Source organism: Alnus glutinosa, chromosome 9, assembly GCF_958979055.1.
Source record: "Alnus glutinosa chromosome 9, dhAlnGlut1.1, whole genome shotgun sequence".
Taxonomy (NCBI): Eukaryota; Viridiplantae; Streptophyta; class Magnoliopsida; order Fagales; family Betulaceae; genus Alnus; species Alnus glutinosa.
Window position 1 is genome coordinate 854534 of NC_084894.1, and position 16082 is coordinate 870615.

Sequence of the window (16082 nt, forward strand, 5' to 3'; positions counted from 1 at the left end):
TTAGTTATTAAGACACGGATAAAGATCCCTATAATTTCAAATAAAGTGTAGGCTATTCTTTGCATCGAATGGCTTGAAAATGCGACCTATTAAAAATGTGATATGTTACTAATGAGAATTGAGTATACACTGAGGCCCACCCTCATGTGAGGAGTTGTTGTGCAGTTGTTGTGACGGTGTAATGCAAGAATCAAATCCCTTTAATTAATTTCTTGCGCTTTATGCTAGTGGTGTACAAGCGGTTATAACCGTCGATTATTGGCTAAAACCGCTAACCGCCTAGGCGGTTATTGAAATTTACCAACTGCCTCCGCTAACCGCCTAGGCAGAGGCGGTTATTGACCAAATAACCGGCGGTTATATAACCGCTTTTTGGGCTGATTTTTGCCTCTTTTGGGCCTATTTTGGCAACTATTGTGCCGATTTTAATGCAGTTTAATCATATCAATTTCACATATTCTACAGTTCTTGACACATACATCCAGAAACTGATAAAATGGTGAATTTTTTAAGCTTCTAGCAGATGGGTCTCTCATAGTTCCATTTTATCATATCAATTTCACATTCACATACAAGAACTAATCGTCAAAAGAAACGCATACGGAAATCATCAAAACAATGAAGATGAAAACTTCGTAATATCACAAAATAAGGACAAAACATGAAAAAAAACACAGACTTTCACTATTCTCATATTGAGGAATGGGAGACGAAAATCTAAAGACCACGGGAAGGAGAAAAAAAATCATTTATTTGGCAAAAAAAAGAATGTCACAAAGAAAATGGGTATGGGTTTGGATCCTACAAGCTTGGTGACAGAAGCGCACAGAGAAGAGGGCCAAGAGTACATGACATTAAAAAAACTGAGAAATAGTGAAGATTCGGGAGAAGCTAACAGTGTAGCTACTAGCTAGCAGTGGCGAAGACGAGATGGTTGGAGGCCGGAGAGGTCTCAACGGCGCTGGAAGAGTTGAGGGAGACGAGAGGCAGAGGCTCGGGTGCTAGGCGTCGTGGGTGAACGGCGAAAATGTGAGAGAGGTGAGGAGAAATATTGAAATGATTAACCCTAACCCTAAAATATGCTTATATATGTATGGCAAAACGACGCCTCTTGTTCCAGGTTTTTTATTATATATATATATAAGCGGTTAGCGGTTATTAACCGCTTTTCTCAAACCCTATAACCGCTAGCCGCCTCCGCCTAGGCGGTTATAAGCGGTTAGCGATTTTAAAGTGGTTATAACTGCTCCGTTTGTACACCTCTACTTTATGTTGTAGAAAAACTTTAATCCAAAAGTTGTAGTATGATTTTTTAAAGAAGCTTCTCTTAAAGAGTAAATAAGAAGTATTTTGAGAGAAAATTATTTTTAAGCTGCCTTGATAACATGCCACATTTTTAATAAATTACATTTTTCAAGCTATTTAATAATGAAAAAACTATCTGGAATGAATTCTCATAATTTTAGAATAAAGAAATTGTAAATTCCTAATCATTAAGATACCTTGAAATGGGTTGTTTGAAGTTGAATGGGCCTCATGAAGAGTGGTCCATACATTTGTGTGAAATAAAATAACGCTATCGGAATTCGAAAAAAAATAACTTTGCTCAATAATACACTTCCTTTACTCAGAGGCATCGGAGTGAGAGAATCCCGCGTAAAACGCACCGTTTTCGGCTATTCCCTGTCATGCACCCCAAATCTGAGGCACAACGCCCTCTTCTACTGGTACTCCCCCCCCCCCTCTCTCTCTCTCTCTCTCTCTCTCTCTCTCTCTCTCTCTCTCTCTCTCTCGCTAAGAGATATATATATATAGTCGTATATATTTATGTATTTATGTATTTTTCTTTTTTATTTTCTGTTTGGTTGCCGAGAAAGTCGAGGAAAAGAAAAGAATTTTGAGATTTTGGACTGCATATATATATATATACACACACACACACACATATGTATGTATGTATATTGGGACTATTTCTGTATATTTATTTATTTAAGTTTTTTTCATTGTTTTGTTAGTTTGTTAATTAATATTTTTTAGAAAGATGGTAATATGAAAAATTAGAATGATTGGATTAATCTGTGGGAGGAACTTATTTTGGATGATAATTAAGTTATTAACTGTTCATGATAGTTCATATTTACTGCATATATGTGTGTGCCACTGTTATATACCTGTACACAATTTTGTGAGTAAATTGAGCATGATGTGGTTTAATATGATGAAACGTGAAAAAGAAGTAGATGGAAGTCATCCTTTAGTGTTTATGGGAACATGGGACGGTGTATATGCAATCTTATAAGCAGTCAGCAAGTGCTTGTTGTGGGCGCTTTGCAAAATAGTCTAATGCTTGAAAGAATGTCTATCCATAAATATGAATGTCTTTTCTTGGTAATCTGAATTTATAGGCAACATTTTCATCAATTTTTACTCCTGCCCTTAATTTAAGCATATGTTTGTTCTAGCAATAACCTTTTGGAATATGAGCATCCCCTCATCCGTCTTGTTTAAAATAACCAGTGAAGGGGTAGGGATTTGCACCATCATTCCCTTTCTATGTTTCTTTCTGAAGAGGGAGGAGAAGAAAGGGACGTTAAATGTAGGTATCAAGAGTCTGTTGTAGTGAACTGGTGAGAGAAAAAGAAAAAAAAAAGTGTGGGTCTGTTGAAGTGTAATTCCTAATTAGAGAGTAAAGCATGTTGCTTCATAATATTTCCATCCATTGAGATGGACTGCATTTGTGCTATAGGTGTAGCTGGAAGGTTCCTGCTCTCATCTGATTTGTGGGAGGAAATATACGATTCCCATTCTTGGGCTTCAAGAAAGTTCCTCTAGATCACATTACCATAAGGGCAGATTAGGTCTGTACTATTGGTGCTTTTAATCTAGCTGGCTCTAGGTGGATGGGATAATCTTCTTCTCTTTTCTGAAAGAACTCTTTTCATACACCAGTTACTTACAGCTTGGCTGGATCTACTATGTTTTTGATTCTAGTTGTTTGAAAGCTCCTGGTTGTTAAACCACGTTATACATTGAGGACAATTGGCTAAATCTTTGAACTCTAACAAACATGTTCTTTTTGTTTTGGTCCTTTTATTTTTTCCAGCTGTCTAAATGACAGAACGACTTGAAACGAAACTTTGAAGGATTAAAATCTTTCTTTGTGACTTATGTTTTACATATTTGCTTTCTGTGTGGGAAGTAACTGGAGAGGATGAGTGCAAAGGTCGGCACGACATCTGCTGTTGAGCCTCACAGCACTAAGATGTCTGGATCAAGTACTTCATCTGCACCAACAACTAGTAGCCAAAAGGTCTCTATGTTTGCTGTAAAATCTGGATTTGTTATTCCAAAAAACAAATTGTCAGGCTCATTAATTCCCATCATCCGAGGAGGTAAAAAACTAGGAAGCGGTGATGCAGCTGATGAGGAAAGTACCAAACTGGTGCAGAGGAAAACAAAATGGGGCCCTGACCCGACACAGGATGCTTCTGTCAAAAAGGGACGAGCCTTGGCTTATCAGGTACAGCAATTCTTTTCAAGTCATGTTCTGTCATCTTTTCTCTAATCTGATTTGTCTTCTTAAAGTTGTTAACCCAAATTTATCAAAATTATTTACCTTTGCTCCATTTCCCCCTCTTCTTTTCATTAATTTTTGGAGATGTAATTTACCAAAAAAAAGTTTCAGGAAACATAATTTGTTTAGAAACTTTTCAATTAGATGAGAAAATTTCAGATCTAGGATAGGTTGGAGGCATTTGTAGCCCCAGTTTGTGGGGGGAATAAATATTGCTCAGCTGGTGGCAATTGAAAATTTCCCTTTTCCTATTGGGTGTTAAAATGTCAGCATCTTCCGTGTGAATGGTTTGCACGGAAACTTCCCATTCCAGGTGCCACTAAGTGATATTACTGCCTGTGTGGTGGTACAATTTTGAGCAGACACGATTGGATCAAATTACACAACAGCTGAAATTGGGATCTTTGGAGGTTAGGGATCCTCAAGACTCACCAATAGCAGCCGAGAATCCAGATCCCAGGTCTGCAATTCCTCAAAGTAATAGTAAGGTAGAGTCACTGTTGTCATTGGGCTCCTCAATTCTTGCTTGTTGATTTCTAGGGAATTTCATGATTTATGTTGGATAATATAATAAGTTTTAAGCACTAACATTACAATTTTTGGATGCAGAACTCAGAATTATTGGAACTTGAAAAGCGGGAACTTATAGGTATGTTTGACATCATTTCCAGATTGTCTTCTTTTCTTTCTCTTTTTATTCTTCCCCCTTTTACTTCGTGTATTGCATAATTTTTTTTCTTGATGACATCCAGGAGAAATATTGAAACTTAATCCAAGTTACAAGGTCCCACCTGATTATAAACCTTTATTGAAAGAGTCAATAGTTCCTATCCCTGTAAGTTTGGTTTCTAACCGTTTGTTGCACCTGCTTTTCCATCTCCCATTTTCATATGATAGTATGAAAGATTACAAATTCTCATTTGCTTTATCTTGACAGTAGCAATGCAATTATTAGAAAAAGAGGGTTTATTCTCAAATTTCTTAAATGATTTTCTAATAATAGAACTGATTAATATACCAAATAAAAAATTATAATACTCAAGTAATAGTTTCATTCAAGTTAAAAAATAATTAAACAAATACATGTCTTCTCTTCTTTTAATGGCAATATTATTACAAAAATGTGAAGAAAGAAATATTAGAAATGGCTGGGGCTGTTTCTTGAAATTGGTCTCCTATAGAGTAGGAGATGGTTCTCGCCTTTGCTTTTGGTAGGACGTGTAGTGTGGAGAAGCAACTCTCGAGTCCCTATTTCTAGAACTTTTCTCTATAGCTCGGGACACAGAGGCTTTAGTGTCAGATTACTTGGACTCTTCCTGCTCTTTTGCCCATTGGAACCCAAGTTTTCCCAGGGCGGTCCAGGATTGGGAACTAGTGTCTTGTTACATTCCTTGATCTTTTATACTCTTCGAAAGCCTTTCCAAGTGAGACAGATAAAATGTTACGGTCCCTAGCCCGTAATCACAAGTTTGAAGTGAAGAGCTTTTACAACACATTACAATCTAGAGAGCCTTCCCTTTTTCCTTGGAAGATCGTTTGGAAAGTGAAGGCTCCATTTCGTATTGCTTTCTACACTTGGACGGCAGCCTTGGGTAAATTCCTTACGATCAACAACCTTAGGAGGCGGGGACTTACTCTTGTCAACTAGTGGTCTTTTTAAGAAGAGCGAAGAGACCATAAACCACCTTCTCATCCATTGCGAATTTACTAGAGTGTTATGGCACCTGGTTCTCATTCTTTTTGGAATCTCGTGGGTAATGCCGGGCACTGTTTTAGAGTTACTTCATTGTTGGAAGACGCAAGGGCGGTGACAATCCAAAGAGGCCATTTGGAAAGTCATTCCTTCTTTACTTATGTGGACTATTTGGAGAGAAAGAAATAGATGTCTTTTTTTAGGATTGAGAGACTAATGTGCTGCTTTTAAAAGCCTCTTTCTTGAACTCCCTTTTAGATTGGGCACTTACTTTTGTTCCTAATTTTTCCTCTAATCTTATAGTTTTTGTTAACTTTTTAGATTTTCGATACCATTAGGGTGGTCGCCTCTGTTGTGTACTTTTTGTGTACGCATCTTCTTTTTCTTCAATAAATTATTATTCATAAAAAGAAAAAAAAATTAATAGCAAGTGTATTCAAAATAATTTTTATTGGCTAAACTTGTTATGAATGAGAATATTTGGGGCCTTTTGAGGAGCATGGAATCTCTTGCATTTATTATAGAATGGATTCTCTTCCAAAAGTAGGTGTGGCCCATCTCAAGCTTGGACAATGGTGCAAAGCAGCCCACACTAAAGTACTTGTTTATGAGAAATAAGTGTTGAATAACACCATCAAACTGTTAGTTTCTTTACTTATAAAAATAAATAAACAAATAAATAAAAACTGCTAGTTTCTTGGCTTAATTGTAGTAGGGAACCACTTTAGAGGCCAAGCTCGTATCTTTGACTTGCATGGAATTTTGCTGGAGAACTGTTTTGAAGTCAATCTTGGGAAGTTTTCAAACATCTTTACAGCACAAAGGAAACCCTTTGAGCATCAAATGATTGTTTTATACTCAAACCCTTTTACGAGGAATAGATCTTGCAGACTTTTTGAGCTAAATATGTTTTAAGTAAACTGTGATGCTGCATAGTTGCATTGCAGTGGAATCTGGAAGCTGATACTGTGTGTGTGTCTGTAGAAGCTGATACTGTGCGTGTGTGTGTGAGAGAGAGATTCAGATTGCTTTGAGGAAGAAAAAGGTGTATAATTGAAACTTATTGCCTCTTTAATCATGAAATTTATGTGTGCCCAGATGCATCTCTGTTTTATTGCTATTTTATTTTTATGTTATTACCCAGGCAATTAGTTTTATTCTCATATCATCTTGTTCTCTAGATTTCAAGTTTTGTTGTTGCCAATGATAACTTTTAGTTCCTAATGCTACCATGTGGGGTATATTGCCTCTACAGGTCAAAAAATATCCTGGATTCAATCTTATTAGCCTAATATTTGGGCCTGGAGGTGATAATCAAAAGCGATTAGAAAAAGTAAGAAGTTTTTTTCATCAGTTGTACAACAATGTGCTAAGAATTGGCCAGTTTTTATCAATAAATTTTGTAATACTTTGTTCTCATCTGCTACATGCATTACAGGAAACTGGAGCCAAAATACGAGTTTATGGTACCAAAGCAGAGACGGGAGAGAAGGTAATTCTTTGGTTGAAGGAAAAAAAAAGAAGTGACGTACAGATTTAAAAATAGATTTCTCAGTATTTTGTTCCTATTCTTAAATTTATATATTCTGTCAGCCTTAAACACATCTTACCTCAGAAGGATCTACCATGAACTGTTTTCTTAAAGATGTAACAAGATTAAGGCTTAGCTATATTGACTTCTGTTTGTTGCACTCTGACTTGTTCATTTCCAGGGAGAAATTAAATCATCTGATGGAAATGAAATCCAGGGTGCTTATGAAGAGTTATATGTTCAAATATCAGCTGAGACATTTGAGAAAGTTGATGCTGCAGTTTCTGTAATTGAACTGCTAGTCACCTCAGTATCAGTGAGTTTATTTGTTTTAAAGATTGTAATAAGCTTTATGACTCATGGTTGCTAAGCTATATTCTAAAGCTTTTTGATGATCTCTTATTATTCTGCCGAGTTTTATTATAACATTATTAGTATGCTAACCACCAATTACCTTTTATTTAGGGAAATTTGGCTGCGGTTTCTGCAACCTCTACTTCAGTTTCTGGGGATAGCATGGATGTTCTCACTCAAAGCCAATTTGCAGCTACCTCCCATATAGTTCCTACCACCATAGTAAATCAGGGAGTACAACCACCTGGGGCTGGACCTACACAAACTCCTTTACAAGGTCAATTTCAATTCCACAGTCCATGGTTCCCATCAGGCCAATCTCACAGTGCAATGCATGCATCTCCCGGCTTCATCCTCTCTCCAAATTCTTCAGCACCACTTCTCAACAATCCGGTCCATTCATCCGCATCACCTTTGAATCCTTCAAACATGCCTTCTTTGTTTGGGCCTCGACCAATTCCAGCGGCTGGACTGAACTCATTTCTCCAAAACCCACATTTTCTGCCTAGACCACAGCCACCAACACATGTTCTGCAGCATCCTTACATGGCTCAACCACGTCCTTTAGGACATACTGGCCCATTGAGAAATCCTCCCATGATGTCTTTACAGCCTTCATCAGCTCAGCCTAATTTTTCAGCTCCACCTCCATTTACTGGTAGCCAACCCCCGCCAACAAGGCCAGCACCTCTCATCATGGGGTCATTAATGTCTTCACTTCCGCAACCAATGTCTGGTATTCCACCCAGATCAATACCTGACCGACCTTGGACCCCTGCTGGGAGCTCTAGTGTATGGTCTGGAGCCTCTGCCAGTGCTAGTGCTTCAGCATCTCTAGGTCTGAGCAACATGGGGCAGATGGCTCCACAGATGGTTCCACATAATAGGCCTCATCCTCAAAATCCACAACCAGGTGTTGCATCCGTGGCACCTCCTTCAAACATATCAACAGCCAGTTTGGTTTCACCTGTTATCTTTTCATCTAGGCCATCCCCTACCCAGCTTTCAGGTGCTGCTGTTAACCGTCCTATTGGAGCTCCACATTTTGTGTCAAATCCACCGCCTCAAGGGGGGCATCCAGCTGCATTTTCAGCTTCATTACATCAAACATCAGCACTGGTACCTTCACCTAAATCATCTGTAAACCTTGTATTGGGATCTGCACCAATTCCTTTACATGGATCATCCACACAACCACCTTTACCCCTGCAATCAGGAGTACCAAATTCTGTTTCTGGAAGTTCGCCAAATTTCACTCCCATAAAACCACCGACAATGTCAGCTCCAAGTTCCGGCGATTTTACTTTTCAACCTCATCGGCCACAGAATCCAGTCTCTCAAACGGTACCCATGCCAAGCAGGCAACCTGCAATTCAGAGTACTCCACAGGTGCAGCCTCCAGCACGTCAGGTACCATCTTTCCAGTTGGGTGTGCCCAAAATAACTCAACCTGTCAATCAAGTCTTTCAAAGGCCACAGTTCAGCAATTCAGTAGGTCAGCCTCAAGCCCCTGTATCTGCTGCTCCCTATGCTCAAAGCCCAACAGGGGCACACAGACTTGCGGCATTTCCAAATGCAAGTGTTGCACCGAGGACTCCACTCCCACAAATGTCCCCAAGGAGCTTCAGTCCAGCTCCCCAAATGCCGAGTTTGCCGGGTCCTATGGTTCCTAGGCCGGGGAATCCGCTGCAACTTCAACAAAATTATCCAGCACGCACAACTAGGCCGGACATCCACTTGGCTCCAAATCAACAATTTGGCAACACTTTCTCCTTTGCTTCTAGTAAGCCGCCTTCTAATTCTGGAGGACAGCAAATTTATGATCCTTTTTCACCCACTTCTGTACCTACCTCAAAGGCAGATGGGTAATCCTGCAAGGGTGAGATCCAGAGTACGAGAATTTGATGGCCTCAATTGGAACGGAATAGTTTTAGAGTTAGTACTGCATATGTCGGCTAACCATTTTAAAGGGTCGGTAGGGCCAAAAGAGGAGTACAAATTTTATAGGTCTATAGAAGCGACATGTTTCTCTTTGTAATCTGAGTATTGATAGCAAAAAACTTTGTCGCAAACATTTTTTTGACACCGACTGTATCTCTGTCTTTCCTAGTCATTGTCTGTCTTTGCCCCCAATTTTCTGGTGATAAATTTTGAATGAAGTTTGAATTTGAATTCGTATGAGGACAATACAGCATTGAGATGAACAAGCATACTTCATTGGAACAATTTATTCTGTTATTTGCCGTACTATTGTGCTCTGTTTTGACTCTCAGATCGAATATGAACTTGAATAAGAGCAAGACAGTCTGGAAACCAAGCGGTTTTTCAATGCATCGAATACGTGAACATTGGGCTTGTTAGCAAATACTTTCATTTTTTTTTTTTAAAAAAAAAAAGAGAGTAAATTTGAAAATATTCAATTTTTTATATAACATTAATAATTTTTTAAATTTTTTTCTTCATATTTATATCAAATAAATTATATTTTAACATCTTTTCTCACTTTTTTTTTTTTTTTTTTTTTTAAAAATAATTTTTACAAAGAGATCAAAAGCGTATCACTTTTTGTAAATCTATTATTTTGATTTTTAGACAGGCTAAGAGAATCAAATGTCCTTTTCATTTGTTTTTTGTCACACTTAAAGCATTAGTTGCAACTCAACAATTTTTACTGAAAAAGTGGAGCATTCAATGACATGCAGAGATGCATTATTCATTTAAAGATTTTTCAAGAGACCTACCCCCGCATGCATAAATACTTAGTCACGTCCGATACAATGTAGAGATGTGCTGTGAAGATTTTGGGGTAAATTTTTGAAAAGCAACAGAGGCTGGTCTTAAAGGGAAATAATTTTTGCTGTTCTATTTTAATTTAGTGGTTGATACCTTAGACTTCTTTTTTTTGTTGACTAGCATTGTCGATCCTGTATTGATCTTGGTCTCACGTCTTGTTGTGTTTGTCACTTTGCCTTTATTGAGTCCTGCTATTGAGGGTAATAAAATAAAGTCCGTTCTCCAAGCCAAACTTGGGATCACAGAAATAATAGGAGCTCGTAGATGCAATGGAAATTTCTACAGATTCATTGAGCATTATGTGTTTTGATTCTCTTGACCAGAAAATTATAATTTTCTGTTCTTACGATAAAGTGGTTAACTGTAGTTGAAGTAAGAACAAGAGTCCCCGAAACTTGACAATGCTGATGACTGACTCGAAAGGGGGAAAAAGAAAAGGAGAATGAGACGCTTTTGAAAGATGAAAATTGAGCCTTGAAGGTAGCCAGTACGGAGTTAGTGTATTTGTCAAAGAGAAAAGTAGATGATATTTATTTACTATATACAAAGTGAAGTGCCTTGTTATCAAAGATGCCTTAAACAGAAGGACTAGATTTGAGCACCCTCTCAAGTTTCTCAGCCTTCGCGTAGTCCTTTTCTGTGAGAGGCCCAGCTGGAAAAGGAGTGATTTCTACAAATAGGTGGGGTGTTGGGAGCTCATCAAACAGAGCCCTCACATTGTTGCAACAAACACTTTCTCCATGAGCACTCTGCCTCCTAATTTGACAACCCTGCAAATGCAAAATCGAATTTTTGTATCAGAGTCCTATAGCTACCTACCATTGACTAGGAAAACAGAAAAGAAATAGAACAGGAAGAAAGGATCCTGGATTCCAGAAATTGTTCAAGAAACTTGCAGTACCTTGTGGGAAGTGGCATCCACAAAGTGATCATCATCCGACAATAGGGATGCAATGGCCTTAAGTAGGCGCCGCCCCTCAGATTTAGAGGCCACTCTATAGCTCCTTTTAAGTGTACCTTTTGTTGTAGGATGCCATTTGCTTACCAGTTTGCTTCTATCAGCTGCTTCTTTCACTGTTCAACAGAGCAAGTATTAGGACATAACTAGTTTATATTAAATAGATGATACAGCTTTGAATAGAAACTCTCGAACGCCAGATTAAAAGGAAAGTAATAGAATATTTATGTTGGCGATCAATCTTCATAACAATAGATGCACGCATGCAGAACATAAAAACAGCCATGGTTCTCAGTCAACCAATTCTTGTAAGAAGAATGTTTCCGATACATGTTAATCCATATTTTATTTACCTATCCTCTTTAAATATTCTGAATAGATATAGCAGTGAAGCACGAGTCAATAGATATAGCAGTGAAGCATGAGTTCAGAAGGTTACCTAATCAAAGCACTTCTTAACTCCCATCACTCATCTTATCCTTGTATCTTCCAGGGGATATATATGAACAAGATTCAACAGCTAACTTCAATATCTTATCTTTCTCCATCAAACTCCTAAATACTACTTAGAAGATTACAACACATGACAGGAAACCAATAATCTTAAAGATACCGTTCTGTGTCACCAGGCACTCAACATGACACACAAAGAAATGACAAAACTACCAACTTTACTAAAACAACAAGCAATTCTTGTTAACACAAGAAACTATGAATTACAACTCATATATGGAAAGCCGTAAATTCTTATGAAGATTGTATTTTTTTCTTCGCCTTCCTTCAAGTGTCAGAACACCAAAGCTCACTTCTCAGTACTATTTACAACAACCAATGAATAGGTAGAATCCTTAAATATCCCAATCCTTTTTTGCCCACTTCTGTAAATCCTAACGAAGAACATGCTAAGAAGGCTATAGCAACCTGGTCTAAATATTACAAAAATCAACCAAGTAAAACAATGATCATGAAAATTCTACTCAGTTATCAATCTAAATGCCGCTGTATCTCCCTCAAGGATTAGGTGGACCTAAGGCAACGGGAATGGATGGAACCTCACCCCAGACGTGATTTGATTCGTGTCATTAACCTTCACAACTATTGAGCAAAGGCACATATTTTGCTTGAGTAATGTTATCTTGTATTCCATGACACTCCGTAACCAGCTAACGACAGTGGACATGAAAAGTGTTCCATCGAACAAGGATTCCACATGTTAGGCCCGCGAGACCACCTTTTAGTCAGCTATAGGGTTCACGTAACCAGGTTTGCCTTCTTTGAAGTGCAAGTTACACTAAAGTCATGACTTCAATATTCACCAACTAAAAATTACCACGGTATCTTCTTCTTCTTCTTCCTAATTGGGTGTCCCTCTTGTCTATTCCTTGTGCATTTGGGTTACGCCCCTTTGCACTTTCTAATAAGATTGAATTACTTGAATAAAAAAAAAAACTACAGTAATATCTTGACGTTTTTATTTCACAAATTATTTTCTTTGCAATTTTATAATCAACAAGTAAATAAGTATTATTTGGTTTTGTTGAAATGACATCTTTTTGAAAGTTTCCATTATTTCTAAAAGGCTACACATTCGAGGAAGGATCCATTGGGTAATGGATTTCTACCTCACTTTGCTAATGACAATGAAGCTGTTCAATTAGTGGTCGACATCCAAACAGTGTCTACTCACTTAACAATGTTTTACTTTTTCCTCTTCCTATAATGTAGTTGGCCTAAAACATTGACATGTTACTTTGTAATTCCCAAGTATACCTTTAGCTACTGAAGCTTTTATAGCCATACATTACCAGACCAATACGGCTGTTTCAGAAAGAAAATTTAATGACTATAGCTTTTCAAATTTCTCATGGAAACTCATTCCTTATGAACTTTAAAATTTTAACCAAAACAAAGCATAGGACAAAATTTGCTACAATCTCAAAGGCAAAGAAAATTGGTAGATAATATTACTGTTCAAAATGTTTATGTATTAACATTGGAATCCTTGCCTAATTATATGGGGACTTTAATGTCAATATATTCATAAGATATTTTCAGAAAATAAAGAATTACCAAGGTACTACTATCATTAGTTCCCCTGTTAGTTGCTTAATAAAAAAACGCAGGAAAATTTTGATGTTCAATATAAATCATCACTTGGGGCTTGAAATTAAAAAAAAAAAAAAAAAAAACACTTCCATTAGCCATGCGTTATACAAAAGTTTTGCTAAGTATGCGAAATATTTTTCGTTTTCCCTCTTGGGATAACAATGAAGCAAATTCAAACATGAACTTCAATTTATTTTTTTATTTTTTTTGGATGAATAGATTTTTTTTCATACCACACAAAGACTTACAGTCCTCTCCAGCAGGATAGAAAACCCACTGGCCACTGGACCTCAAGTTGCACAGCAACTTTACAACAAAAAGAAACTACTTTACAAGCAAATCTCAGCTACATTTACACAGAAAAACCTCACCAAACTACACAAAGAAGAAATTCAATTTCACGTATACACTTCCCAGATTTCCCAATAACCAAACAGAGGATAAGCAAAAAAATTGTTACTTGATAAATTTGAGCAAACATAAAGTATCAAAGGAAAGCAAGCACAAGTCAAACCCAAAAACCTGGTTTCCCTTGTATACTCCCCAACCACTTGGAGAAACCCAAATCATCAGATTCACCTTCACCAGCACCACCACGTTCCAACTCTAAATCAAATCAAAGTTTTAATTAAGAAAAACCCCAAATCGAATACAAAAAAGAAAAAGAATATGACGATATTGAAGAACCCAGAAAAGAAAATAAACGAACCCCATTATTATAGTAATTGAAATAGTAGACCTGAGACAAGTGGGTTTGATTGAGATCCAGCTAAGCCAGTCTTCAAGAGGACATAGAAGATGCAAAGCCTACCAGCCCATAGAACAGGAGCCTCAAGCAGAGAAGCATGAGTAGTGAGTGTGGACTTGTTAGTTCTGTCAGTGTGTGATCTTTTACTCAAAGAAAGTAATCTTTTGAGGGCTTTGGTGGGTTCAGTTTGGAAGTCAGGAAAGAAGGTTTTGGGCAGCAAAGTGGGATGGGTTTTGGATTGAAAGGGTGATGTGAAGAAGGTGGTGGTGCGTACAAGAGAGAGAAGCATTTCTTTAGCTCCCTTTGTCACTGGGAATGAGAATAGTATCAAAGAGACACAGACTGGTTTTTTCTGATTTTGATTTTTTGATTTTTTTTTTTTTTTTTCGGATAGAGAGAGAGAGAGAGAGAGAGAGAGGTTGTTTCCTCTTCCAAACAAGAAACGGTGTCGTTCTCTTCAGGCAACGATGCAACAATGGTTTTGTGACTTTTGTCTGTTAAATCTTTCTCATTTCTTTGAATCTGTTTTTTTTGCCCGAAAAGAGTAATGCTACACATCATCCTTTTGTCTTCCTTTTGTCACCCCAAAATTGATGTGGCTCTTAAAATCACCATTGGATCAAAATCCAAGAGTGATATATCAAAAATTCAATGGTGATTTTAAGAGCAACATCAATTTTGGGATGACAAAAGGAGGACAAGGGGATGATGTGTAGTATTACTCACAAAAAAATAAAAAGAAAGAAGGGACGATTGTTGGGTGGCCAAACACTTCGAACACTAGTAGCAGATACTTTATAGGTGGTTCTCTTTCTTAAATATAAGAAAAATATCAAAAAAAATCACAAAAAATTACATGCAACAGATTCCTTAAGCATTTGCAATGATTATTATAATCATAAACTCGATTTTCTCTCGTTTTCCCTCGCACCTTTCTTCTCCTTATAATAATAAAATGAAAGAAAAAAAATAAAGTACAAGTAAAAAAATAATATTTTAATAGTTTAAGGAAAAATGAAGAGAAGCTATTGTAAAGTATTTTTAGATAGTGAAGCAAAAAATAGTTTTGTTTCCTAAATTTAGAAAAAATGGTTGGCTGTCTGGTACTGGTGCTCTTTTAGCCACGGAGAAGTTCAACCACCCCTAATAGTCCGTTTGGGATGGCTGAACAGCTCATTTTGAAATAGTTTAGCCACCCTTTTTTTTTAAGGGATAAATATATTTTAACCCCCCAAACTACCAATGCTTAGATTCTGGCCCCCTCAACTACCACTTTCTGATATTTTGGCCCCATCCGTCCATTTATGCCGTCAATTTTAAACAGAAATCCGAAAATACCCCTCATACACTTTGAAATTCCCACGGTTAAGAGGGGTATTTTTGGGTTTTTGGCCAATTTCAATTAGAATTGACGGAATAAATAGACGGATGGGGCCAAAAAATCAGAAAGTGGTATTTTGGAGGGCCAGAATCTAAGCATTGGTAGTTTGGGGAGCCATCCAGAGAAAGGGTGGTAGTTTGTGACTAAAATATATTTAACCATTCTTTTAAAAAACAATTTAAGTCGTTCATTCAAAATAAATAGTTAAAAGAAAAGGTATTGCACTGTTACTATACCACCTGATCTCAATCCTGCAATCTGTAGTTAGGCAAGGAAAAATGGAATCAGTAGTAATAGAAAAACAAATAAATAAAAGTCATTGACTCATTGGCTTGAAAAGGATTGCCAATCTTGGGAATTAGTAGTAACCCAAAGCAATATCATAACATGGGATTAGTATGGAGATGTATGGGCCCCGGTCTTGCATATAGATAGATAATTAGATATCTTCTGTGGACCGATGGATGTGCTTTTTGCTTTACTCTAATGAATATATAAACAAAAGAATAATGGTCAATTGGATGATTTTCATGTCATTGTCAATTTGTCATCTTATCCAGAAACTTTCTTTCTTATCGTGGTTTCAATTGCTGTGTGGATATCAAGAGTGTCCTTGGCCCCGTAATTTACAAAAATAAACGTATTTTTAAACAAAATCCAAATAAAAATATGAAAATATGATGAAAAAAAAATCCACATTTTTAAACTACAGCCAAAAGAGTGTAATTTTAAAATCGCGTGATTTTAATTGTCAAACCGTAATCTACCAACCGCTTAACAGCGACTTTTAAATTGTGTTTTCATTAACTATGTTTTAAAATATCATTATTTTTTAAAAAAAATACGGGCAGGGTGGCATTTTTTTTCTTCCAGTATATGCAATCAAAATGATCCATGTAGATTTTCTTTCTATTTCTTTATTTAAATTATTTTGTTTTTATTTT

At 37.0% G+C, this 16082-nt stretch overlaps 2 protein-coding genes across 3 annotated transcripts; one reads left to right on the forward strand and one right to left on the reverse strand.

Annotated features, from left to right (window-relative positions):
* Window positions 1-1614: 1614 nt before the first annotated feature.
* Window positions 1615-9326, forward strand: LOC133877440 (uncharacterized). Of its 2 annotated transcripts, none has more exons than XM_062315744.1 (9): window positions 1615-1727; window positions 3104-3520; window positions 3937-4062; window positions 4184-4223; window positions 4327-4409; window positions 6523-6600; window positions 6706-6759; window positions 6980-7114; window positions 7264-9326. In XM_062315744.1, exons 2-9 carry the CDS (start codon window positions 3212-3214, stop codon window positions 9019-9021), a joined length of 2583 nt encoding a protein of 860 aa, XP_062171728.1. In that variant the 5' UTR covers window positions 1615-1727; window positions 3104-3211; the 3' UTR covers window positions 9022-9326. The 2 variants fall into 2 exon arrangements, with proteins under 2 accessions (XP_062171728.1, XP_062171727.1); XM_062315743.1 differs by having other exon boundaries at window positions 3200-3520.
* Window positions 9327-10396: 1070 nt separating this feature from the next.
* LOC133878327 (uncharacterized) lies at window positions 10397-14153 on the reverse strand. Its single transcript, XM_062316854.1, has 4 exons — window positions 13749-14153; window positions 13532-13615; window positions 10847-11019; window positions 10397-10715 (listed from the first exon to the last, which is right to left on the reverse strand). The coding sequence occupies exons 1-4, from the start codon at window positions 14044-14046 to the stop codon at window positions 10521-10523; spliced, it is 750 nt and encodes a 249-aa protein (XP_062172838.1). The 5' UTR covers window positions 14047-14153; the 3' UTR covers window positions 10397-10520.
* Between the last annotated feature and the right edge of the window lie 1929 nt (window positions 14154-16082).

What these genes read in the sequence shown, in the direction of transcription:
- LOC133878327 (XM_062316854.1), bottom strand. Translation starts at nt 14,046, where the DNA reads ATGCTTCTCTCTCTTGTACGCACCACCACCTTCTTCACATCACCCTTT. An exon ending in GAGTATACAAGGGAAACCAG is followed by an intron (nt 11,020 to 13,531) that starts GTTTTTGGGTTT and finishes TCTGTTGAACAG; the next exon opens with TGAAAGAAGCAGCTGATAGA. An exon ending in TGGATGCCACTTCCCACAAG is followed by an intron (nt 10,716 to 10,846) that starts GTACTGCAAGTT and finishes TTGCATTTGCAG; the next exon opens with GGTTGTCAAATTAGGAGGCA.
- LOC133877440 (XM_062315744.1), top strand. Translation starts at nt 3,212, where the DNA reads ATGAGTGCAAAGGTCGGCACGACATCTGCTGTTGAGCCTCACAGCACT. An exon ending in TGAAAAGCGGGAACTTATAG is followed by an intron (nt 4,224 to 4,326) that starts GTATGTTTGACA and finishes GATGACATCCAG; the next exon opens with GAGAAATATTGAAACTTAAT. An exon ending in TGCTAGTCACCTCAGTATCA is followed by an intron (nt 7,115 to 7,263) that starts GTGAGTTTATTT and finishes CCTTTTATTTAG; the next exon opens with GGAAATTTGGCTGCGGTTTC.